General features: G+C 38.1%; 1 protein-coding gene across 1 annotated transcript; it reads right to left on the bottom strand.

The window, feature by feature from the left end:
* Positions 1–424: 424 nt before the first annotated feature.
* CMAS (cytidine monophosphate N-acetylneuraminic acid synthetase) lies at positions 425–10,932 on the bottom strand. Its single transcript, XM_048968253.1, has 8 exons — positions 10,696–10,932; positions 8,764–8,906; positions 8,402–8,557; positions 6,716–6,849; positions 5,773–5,867; positions 4,476–4,647; positions 2,460–2,610; positions 425–1,664 (listed from the first exon to the last, which is right to left on the bottom strand). The coding sequence occupies exons 1-8, from the start codon at positions 10,854–10,856 to the stop codon at positions 1,432–1,434; spliced, it is 1,245 nt and encodes a 414-aa protein (XP_048824210.1). The 5' UTR covers positions 10,857–10,932; the 3' UTR covers positions 425–1,431.
* Between the last annotated feature and the right edge of the window lie 277 nt (positions 10,933–11,209).

Raw genomic sequence — 11,209 nt, forward strand, 5'->3', positions numbered from 1 at the left:
TCAAACGATCTGGACTTCTGCAATGTATTACATTGCTTATGTGAGTAAAATGACTCATCGACCTGTACCAAGTTCATAGTTCCGTCCAAAATATGGTGCTATTGCTATCCATGGTATTTATCTAGTACAGAGCCCTAAAACTCAATGAAAGGAATTATTTAAGTGATAACTGAAGAGGGCAATAGTGCAACTAATTCACTTTTCAACTATTCACCTACCTACCTTACTGCTACAGCTACTAAAAGATTTTTCAATTTAAGATTTTGCTTTAGAAAGGGACACAAGGTAAACAAAGTTCATCAACAAAAAGCAGGAAATCAGTGGATCTTATTTTGGAAAAAGGTACAGGAAATCTTATGTTGAGAAACATAAAATAAAACGATTAACTATTATTACTCATCTCAACAAGAATTGCCTATATGGCCATGATTTTATTTGTTTTTTATTATTTTTCAGCCTAACCCAAGGCTGAGCCCAACTCATTAGTAATACAAGGATTGAAAACAGATGTGTATTTTCAATGTCAGGTCTACAGATGTTTACAGATCACTGAGTTCTCCACATCGAAACCCAGTAAAATTTGTATTTTACATAAATACAAATGTATACACACCAACTTTAAATTAATATGCTAAATATAATCTGAATGTAGTTTATATGAACCCAAAAACATCAACTATGATTTTTTTTCCCACAGCAATTACTTTTCCAAGGAAAGATTTCAAAGGTTAATAGGAAATTTAGTTTCAAATTTGGGGCATTTGGTTTTGTTAATTCAAGCACTGAAATAAAACCCCATATAACCAGATTCAAAGGTAAGAGGCATAGTTCCAAATGCCTCTTAGTTGTATATCAGCTTAAATTGAACACATGCTTAAATACTTTTCTTAACTAACATTAACTAGTTTTACACTAACTCCACTTTTTAAAATACAGGATATACTTCAGCATATACTGGAACTCTTCCCTGCTGGAGAAACATGCATCTCAAGAAAAGCTAGCATGTAAGTACAATATCATACTGACATTTGATAGAGGAAATGTACATAAAATGACCACAACTTACAGAACAAACTTTTTAAGAGTCTCAATTACAAATCCACAAATCACGAAAAAAATCTTTATTCCCTGCATATATCTGGATTATAAAACAAAGATACATCATTCTTGTAGAACAAATTTAATGATTAAGAGTAGATTTAGAGGACACTATTTTTGTAGTATTTCTTCAATTGCACTTAAATAGCTTTTAAAATAATCATAAATACAATCATGAATGTCAGCACTTAAAGTGGAACCTTAAATTAGAGGGAAACATTTTATAACTCTAATACAGTGTAAAACCATATTAGGAAAGGGAGAAGTGGAAAAACAGAAAACAACTATGCTATTGTTTTTTTCATTAGTTCCTTATTTCCATTTCTGCTGTTCTCATTTTCCCCCTGTATTCTCTCCTGTTGAATTCACTTCTTCCATTTGCTTTCTTGCAGAGTTCACTTTTTCTAACAAGAGGAATATGTGCTCTGCAAACTCCCGGACAGCACCGCAGCCTCCACTGCTTTTACAAATGTAACCAGCAGCCTTCTGAGCCAGTGCACAAGCATCAGCGGGCACACCACTCATGCCAGCTTTCTTCAGGCATTCCACATCAGATTCTTCATTTCCTATTGAAAAAAGTGACAGATATGTAAGAAAAATACCACAGAGGAGAAAAACGGAGAAAAAAATATTGATTTTGCTGTTTAAATATTAATCTAGTTATTAGAATTTCTATTTTTGCCACATTTTTTATCTGAGAAGCTCAAAAGCCCTTAAGTACATATTTTTAGAAAATCCCAGTGATAAATGTCAACACTGATCATACTTTACACATAATATTCAAGCAAGAGTATGTACTTTTCATAAGAGTAAAATTGTTTGAGCAACTAAGCAAGCACCCCCAGGACTCTACAACTAAGCTGCCACTGAAATACAGTTTTGTATGGGATCACATAGCTTTCAGTTTTAATTCTGCATGATTTGTTTCTAATTCAGAGTATAACTTGAATGATACTAATCTGAAATCTAGTATTAAATAGTACAATCGAGTATTAAATGTGGAGGTTGGTGGCCCTGTATCTGGCAGGGGGGTTGGAGATTCATGATCCTTGAGGTCTCTTCCAACCCTGGGCATTTTGTGATTCTGTGAAATGCATTACAATCAATTCAGAATTGTATACTATAAATGTACACTTCTGCAATAAGAAAAGCTTTTCTAAATCACATTATAAACTTAAGTAATATATCACACTTACAAAATTCAACAATGATTCACCATTGCATTTAATATTTAGATTGTACCCAAGTAAGACTTAAAATATGCATCTGCTTTTGGTGATAATGTGTTATTGCTTGTGCTTTAATCCCACTAAATTCAGTGTAACAGCAGAGGCCAAAGTGTTTTAAAGAGAGAAACTAACCTAAATAAGCAACTTCTTTCCAGCTCAAACCAATGTCTTTTTGCCAGTCCTCCAGGACTCGTAGTTTATTTGTTGCATTAACTTCTGCTACACATCCCAGCTGCATGGCTGACAGGGATTTTGAACAATCTCTTTCAGAGATGAGTCGAACCTATTGAATTAAGTCAAGTTAGAATAAAACCTACATACAAAGAAAAAAGACCAGTAAGTTGATATATGGTGAAAAGAGTACAAGTGTTGTTCTTGGAAACATAATCAGGTATCAGAAGAGTTTTGCATGACTCGTTTCCTCATTCAGAACTCAGAACAGAAGTGATTTGTGTCCAAAAAAAACCATATTACAGTCTTGAGTTACGAAGTGCTTTGGGAAAGCAAAAAAATCATTCTGTAGGTTTCCCTGAGTTTCCCCAAAATAGAAGTTTACCTTTGTCTTTTTATATGCACCATGTACCAAATAAAATACTGGATATCACAGCACAATGCTCACTGTTTAATGCAGCAGTATCTGATCTAAGGCAAAGTAGGGTATAAGAGAGCTTCTGAGGACAGTTTCTGAAATATCTGTGGAAGCAAACTTTTGAAGTACTTTTCCTGATTCCTCTACGTAACAACATTACCGTTTTAGCTACAAAAGGACTTGAGAATACCAAGAGATTAATACCACTAAACAGATTGAAGTGGTGTGGCATATGAATCTCTTGAGATTTAAATTCAAATATGAAATTTAGAAACAATACATAGGGTAGGCTAAAACCAGGAGACAACTGCAGCAAGATTTTTGAAGATCTACAACACAATCTCTCCACATTTTGTCTCCAAGTGTGGACAAGCTTATCATCCCTAATTGCTATTAAACGCTAGCAAGTATTTGGCATTGATTTTAAGTACAGAATGAATGGGATTGGTGCACAGAATAAGACTGTGTTAGCATCATACACTAGAAATAAAGTAAATGAAACACAAAGCCCAGGAGGTTTTTAATAACAGATTCCAAGTCAGTGAAAGTACAGAAACAGGCATCCACAGGCAACAAAACAATTACAAGCTTCCTCTCTTTTGCCTCACAGAAGATAAAACTAAGGAAGTTTTGGAAAGCCACCTACTCTACTCCACTGCCCCAGGGCAGCACCACCTACATTTTAATATGTAAAGAACGTCTTGCCTAACCTGTTACAACATCAGGAAAAAAAACCCATAACAGAGACTTCAAAATGTATCTGCAATGGCCTACTTGGGGTTTAACTAGCTTTGCCATATCCATGCTTACCTCTATACGCAATAGGACTCAGACTAGGCCCTCTGAAGGCAGCCCATATCTGTATCTAGTTCTTACCTCATTAAATTCTTCAAGCTACACCAAAGGCAGGTGCACACAGAGACAATAACAGGAAGGCTAGTTTCACATAAATGCAAGCAAATACTCTGTTCAGCAGAATTCAACAACAATAACAAAAAAGTGACATCAATAACTAAGGAAAGCATCCACATTATAATTTGTGTTTTTTCATTTACATTAAATTGTTACCACGTAAGTTACAGTTAAAGCAACTATGCAGATGGACGTGATTGAGGGGGTTTGATTTCTCCTCAGCCACAAAAGTCATCTAGGATGAGCCAAGTAATTTTTCTGGGTATCTCTTCTTCTTACATAGCTGAGTGATAACAAGCATAGTCCTGCTTAGTAAAGCTATTGCAAAAACACAATTTCTACAGCAGAATCATGTCAAAACAAAAAATAACGATATGAAGCGACTGCTAGCTTATGTGTGTCTAGACTAAACAGCTCACAATATGATTGGTGCCATCAAAACATCATCTAAATGTCTTCCCACATTTTTCAAGGATAAAAAGAAAAAGATACCATAGCTGCTACAGATGAGATTGAGCATGTTATCAAAACGTATTCATTTTCCTCTAAGGAACCTGAGAACAATGATTGTCCCAAACCTGAACCAGAGTACTGCGCTGATTAATCACAGCAATAAATAAAGCCTTACACTTCAGAACAATCCTCACCTGGATTCCCCTTTTCTTTAATAGATTGATACCAACAATATCTCTATAATCGTAGGAGACCATTTCCTTGTGATCTTCTGTGACATAAATGCGACCATTTGTCAGGCATCCATCAACACTGCAAACCAATAGCTTCACTTCTTTTAATGGGTCCTTGCCAAAATATCCAAAGCTAAGACAAAGAAATTATCTTTTCAAATGGAAGTTTTTGTGCACTCTGAGAACAAATATTTCAAATACAATTGTGAACTCCAGGCAGAAGAACTGGCTTTAAAATTCTCATTTTTCCCCCTAAGGTCTTCCCTTAGTATCTTTACTCTTCAACTAAATTCTCCCTCTTCAACTAAAAAAAGAACAAAAAGCCAAAAGAAAAGTAAGTTATGTCTTCCATTGAAAAATCAGAATGAGATTTACTTAGTTAGCATAAAAGGTTATGTTCTATATGGCACTTGTGTTGGGAAAAAGCAAAATGGAGTAAAGGATGAAAAAGGTACAGCAAACGTATTCAATTCCCATCTGCTTTTCCTTATAGAAATACAGAGTAGCCGCAAAGAAAAGGCAGCAGGCAAGATGTAATCAGCCCATACCTTCTACTTGGACCACTCTTTACACTCTATAGCTTCCTGAAGGGAGGTTGTGATGGGGAGGGGGTCAGTCTCATCTTCCAGGCAACAAATAGAGGCCAAGGAAATGGCCACAAGTTGCACCAAGGGAGATTTAGATTAGATATAAGGAAAAACTTTATCTCTCAAAGAGTGGTCAGGTACTAGAATGGCCTGCTCAGGGAGGTAGTGGAGTCACCATTCCTGGTGTTGTTCAAGAGGTGTCTGGATGAGGTGCTACAAGATATGGGTTAGTAGCTTAATGCATAGTAAGGGTGATAGGAGGACAGTTGGACTAGATGATCTTGTAGGTCCTTTCCAACCTTGTGATTCTATGATTCTACTATTCTATGATTTATTCATGTGCATGACCAAGCATGTTCCAGGCCATGTAAGCTTAACAAGACAGCTGGAAAAAGCAGAGATTATATTAATGCATTGCTATGAGATATTGAGGATTACATTCTTCCTTTTCCCCAGACTGAACTTACACAAATAAGAAAAACATACAAATATATACCAAGGTAATTCAGATGATTTTAACAAAGAAAGGAAAAATAAAGTATTTCAATTATCTTGAATAATTTGTTAAATTGAAACTTAAAAAAAAAAAAAAAAAGCCTTCAAATTCACATGAACATTCATTGAAACAATTACTAATTTTAAAGAAATAAAAGGAATTATAGTGCTTTTACCTCAATACTCTTTGCTCTGCAATAGGCCAGTCAATGTCTATATCAATATCCACACTGTGCTCAGCACGCATTTCATAGTAGGCCATTTTACCACCCTAAATAAAGTAGAATTCATTACAATTTTCTGCTCAAGTTAATACAACTACAAAATGGTACAATTTAGTACTACGTAATGAAAGCTAAATATCTGGTTGCACTGTAGTCACAGCAGCTAAAAGGCAAGTGAAGCACCAACAATGACATATTCTGTGTTACACAGTACCGAATATTTGAAACTTTATAAAAGCAATGGTTAGTATCTTCCTTCCACAGCTAAAGGAAGCATGCAAGAAAGATAATATATATTACAGTTATTAGGACGTACAGATTTCAGTAGGTCTTTTCATACAGTAAAATGGCAAACCTATTTTGCACGGGAAAGGTAAGGGATTATTTTTGTGGCTCTGTATTACTACACCAGTATGCAAACATCAGGAGAGAATAACAGATTGTTTAAATCACAGCACGAAACTGGCATAGGACAAAGGGTGTAAACTGGCCAAGAATACAAGTTCATAGATTCAAGTAAGAAGCCCATGGCACTACATTAACATAAGCTTTTCACTCAGTAATACTAAACTGAATTATAAGATACATACATACAATAAACTTATGTGAAACTCAGTATTTTAGGCTTTTTTATATATATATATATATATATATATATATATGTATATACAAATATATATAAAATAACATATTGTTTGTACAAATATATTTGCTCTGAACTGCCCTGATTACAAACAGTTCTGTCATGTTGCAAGAAATAAGCTAACTGTCCTGAGGCCAAAGTGCTGTTAGCAGACTGTGTAAGAAACAGAAACAACACTGAATTCAAATCCCTCTGTGACAAGAGTTAAAAGATGTGTTATTATGAAGAGCCAAGAAAACCAACAGCACTAACCTGCAAGTAGCCCTTCTCGATCAAATGCCTCTTAGCAAAATAAAATGAACCATTTTCATACAGCTCCCCAGGCCAATCTTGCCGCCGGTACCGCTTTGCTGGATTCAGGTTTTGGGGCTCTGTCATTTTGTTTTCTGTTAACAGAGAGAAATGGAAAAAAAAAAAAAAGAAAAAAAAAAGAAAAACCCAGCAAATTTTCCAGAATCCTCATTCAGAATCACTTAATGACTTTCTCTAAAAACCTTCTGTTGAAAAACTAAGAACACAATTCAGCCACCATCCTCTTTCATTATTTCTCTCATGGCTTTCACTCATTTACAAAGAATCACCAGATTTCTTGCTATTTCTCAGAACTATGGATAACAAAATGGAGGATTGTCCTACTATCTCCTGGTACTTGGTAGGGAAGGGTTGAGCTTTCAGAGAGGGTACACAGAAAACATTCAGCTATGTACACCTGGAAACCAGAATGTCCCAAGCACACAAGAGCTGAGGGGATCAACACTGAAATATTTCAGTGATATAAGAGCTTGGGAAGAGAAATTTTATCTGTGAAAATATTTTGGTACTTCTCCAATATACTTCCTATTGAGAGACACACATAACATTAACTATTTTCAATTTGTTCAATTACAAATAAACAAAACAGCACCTCTGAACAAACAAAATTCCCTAAGATCCCATGCTGTTGTCAATGCCAGCAAAACATGCAGCAGAAACTGAACGAGAGAGCAGAGATTTACCTCTAGTATCAAGCTTCACCTGTTTCATTTTCCTCTAAAGCATGACACTTGGTAAACTCAGAAAAAAATACATCTGAAGCATTATATATCTCAATAGAATAATGTTAATACTTGAGGAACACATTCGTTTTAAAAAAAAAAAAAGCAACAACAACAAAAAAACAAACAGATGAGACAGTATCTGAACTAGGCATTTTGAGGAAAAAAGGCACCAAACATTTATGCTTTAATCACAGAAATAAAAGCAACACAGACAATGGGGGGGAATAGTTCTTTGTACAAGCACAGGAGGTACTCTTACAGCAATGAAAAGATACAATCTTTATTTGAAAATAAAGACTTCAGTCCTCTTGGCAACTGTAGCTGAGAGGCATATCTGCTCTAGGAAAAATAGTTGTATTCTTCTGTATGAGCTAATTACCATGAGTTCAGTCCTCATGAATCAAAGGCAGTTTGCAATTTCACATAAGTCAGCAGACAAATTAGCAGGCTGAAGCAAATCTTAAGCCTCCAGGCTAGGAGGCTGTCATCCTGTCTTTACTAAGATCTCACATCACATATTTGCAGCTTTTTAGCTATTGCACAGTAAGACTAAACATCTCCCTAGTTAAGACATGACCTCAGTGTCATGTCTACAAAATCACAAAAATCCACCAAGCAGGCATAAACACGTAAATCTGGGAGTTATGTTTTGAGTTAACATGTTAACAACATTTCCATTTTCAGCATCTTATCACTTCTAGAAACTAATACAGAATTGCTGAGTAATGATCAGTAATATTAAAACAGCGACACTTAAAAGTGATCTCACACCTCCCCAGGAACCCAGCCCATGCTCATGATATCATTTCCAAATAAATATAAACGTCTTGAGTATGAACAATAAACCCTTGAATAAAACTCTGACTAATTTTAACTGCAGCCACGAACAGAAAAATCTTACCTCCTTTTTTTACCTCGCTCCATCTAAACTGATGCCGTCTCACAACAGAGAAAACAGAATCAAAGCCCTCCTTTTGAATCAGATTTGCTACTTTTATGAGATCACTGGGATGCAGACAGGGAGATGTTGCTTGGATATTTCCTACAATATCGACCTCTGAAGAAAAATAAACATACATTTATGAAACAATGAATATTTTTAATGTACACAACCCCAAAGCGTGGGATGAGCAGAGGCCATAAAAGAAGGAAATCTTTCCAACTTTTATTTACTATAGTCTTTAGTTATTTTTCTAAATAGTAAGTGAATCACCCCTCTGGGCCTATGACATAAAAACTCAGTATGCCTCATTACTGATTTACCATGATGATGATTAAGAAATTCTCTGATAGTTTCTAGAGATGTAGAGGAGTCTTGAGATACTTCAGGGCTTCGGCGATGAACTTGAGCACCAAACTGCTTCGCAACTTTCTCAATTTCATCATGATCTGTAGACACCCACACACTGTTGGCAGACATCAACAGAAATTACTGATCATATAAAGAACAATATCCAGCAAAAGGCTTGTCTGACACAATCTGCTCACCTGAACAATACCCTGTGCTATAGTTGGCAATAAAGGAACTATTTGTATTTGTGAAGTAAAACTGTACATCAATCCAACATGGCACTTTCAAGAACAGGGATACAATATACACCATGTACACTGTAAAACCTCAAGCCTGAGTTGCATTTCAGTTTAATGCTGTGAGGTGCCTGACCTGCCATATATACATGTAGCGTAAGCAATGTAAAATTCAGATGTGCAACCAGAAAATTCAATGCCAACTTGCCACAATATTAGGCATACTAAAATATTACTGAATTAGTGACTAGCATGAACAATTTACTCAGAATAACAGCAGGGTTCAGAAACAAGGCCAACAGCAAGTAAAAATGCCACTCTGTCAGAAGACAAGCTTGTTCTGCAAGAATTTTAAAGTGCATTAACTAGGCTTCATATAATCGCAGAGAAGGAGATGTTCAAGTGACAAACACATCAGTTTTGGCGCCAGAAACCTTCAGTACTGGTAAGGCAAGATTGTACAGTTCAGGGATAGTAAACATTTACAAAGGGAAGGACCAAGTCTGAGCGTTATGTGATGGCAAACACTTCCGCCTGAGTAAGCTACCTGTAAGGTGGTTGCTGTCACCACTATGACCAGGAAAAAAAAAAAAAGGAAAAAAAAAAAAGCATCATACAAAACTAAAAATTATGATAAAAACCTTTATTCTCTCAGAAATCTTGGTGTTTTCAATGCACTGCACATAACTAGTGGTGCTTTAGTTAATTTTTTTCCATTCAAAGACATCGTGAGATCATCAGAGCCAAACTGTATCTGACAGTGACACAAAGTCAAGTCAAACCCATATAAATGAACGAAGAGGAAGTCTTTTCCACAAGCTGCCTGAGCCTGGCTAATTCAAACAGTCACTGCCCATTTAACCAACAGTTTGGCCGTGTAATGGGCAAAATGAAAAACCTAGCACGCATATGTGCATCATATTCACAGTAAGTCATGAAGCGGTATGGATTCACATGAGGTAACTACCAATAATCTAGAAGTGATTCTAGATTACTAGAATTATTATAATTATTATTACTAGAATCTAGATTACTAGATTAATAGATCTCACTGTTCCTTTATAAAAAAATAAAGTCAAAGACGCTTGTTGTACTTTTTAGAATAGAATAAAAAAGATTTTCCAGAGCAGATAGCAGTACAGCCGCTGTGAAGACACAGAAGATGGTGCATACTTTAGCACTGAACCCAGCTGGGGCTCATTTCTGCACTTTAACACAAAACCAGAGAGTCAAGTCCCTGCCCTTAGCATAGTCCAGCAGCTTGACATCAGGAAGTTGCACCCAGGGTGCTGCACATCAGGAGCACCCTCATCGTGCGCTGCCTTCAGCTTCATCTATTAGTGCGCGTCTGCACAACTCTTTTTTTGTCCTGGCAAACGGCAGAATCGTGCAACAGCCACGTAGAAACGTGTAATAGCCAGGTAGAAGTGCGTAAAGCCCACAGAATAGCACCAAAGAATATCCCAAGGGGGCTCCACGCACGGCCACAAGCTGGGCTCCCGGCACACACGGTTATTCCCTTTCCTTTGACATTTGTCCATCACTGGACAAACCCAAGGGGCCGCCTCGGCCAGCCCCCGGCCAGCCCACAGCGGTGCTGGAACACCGCGGTCCGCTCCGGCCCACGGGAGCCCCCCGTCTGCGAGGGGGCCGATGGCGCATGCGCACCTGTGGAAGACGCCTGCGTCGAGGGCGGCGCGCAGCACCCATCCGATAAGCGGCACTCCCGCCAGCAGCTTGATGTTCTTCAGCGGGATCCCCTTGCTGCCGCCGCGCGCCAGCACCAGCGCGGCCAAATGGGCGCGCGGCTGCGCCTCATCCGTCTCCATGCCGCGTTCCTCTGGCGGGCGCCACCGCCCCGCCGTGCGCCACGCACCCCTCCCGGAGCTCTGCGTGCATGCTGGGAAGTGTAGTCCTGCGCCCGCCGCGCCTGCGCGCTGAGGCGGGGTCGGGGAGGGGAGGTGTCGCGGTGGGGTTAGTGCTGCGGTTGTGTTTCTTAGCTGGGAGTGGGTTGCTCCCCACTGCTCCCCAGTTGGTGCGTGGAGGGCTGTGGAAGCCCTAGACGATGCAGTCCTGTAGTTTTCCGTTGTCTGCTGTCGTAAATCTCAAACTTGAGTGGGTTGTCTCGTATCACGTCCTTCCCGTGTGAGGAGTTCCGGCAGAGGGCAGAGTCCTCTCACGG

Source organism: Lagopus muta, chromosome 1 (assembly GCF_023343835.1).
Source record: "Lagopus muta isolate bLagMut1 chromosome 1, bLagMut1 primary, whole genome shotgun sequence".
Classification (NCBI taxonomy): Eukaryota; Metazoa; Chordata; class Aves; order Galliformes; family Phasianidae; genus Lagopus; species Lagopus muta.

Bases quoted from the DNA above. Each gene is read 5' to 3' on its own strand.
- CMAS (XM_048968253.1), bottom strand. From the start codon at position 10,856: ATGGAGACGGATGAGGCGCAGCCGCGCGCCCATTTGGCCGCGCTGGTG. The intron at 8,907-10,695 runs GTGCGCATGCGC...GTCTGCCAACAG, and splicing joins GACGCAGGCGTCTTCCACAG to TGTGTGGGTGTCTACAGATC. The intron at 4,648-5,772 runs GTAAAAGCACTA...TCTTTGTCTTAG, and splicing joins GCAGAGCAAAGAGTATTGAG to CTTTGGATATTTTGGCAAGG.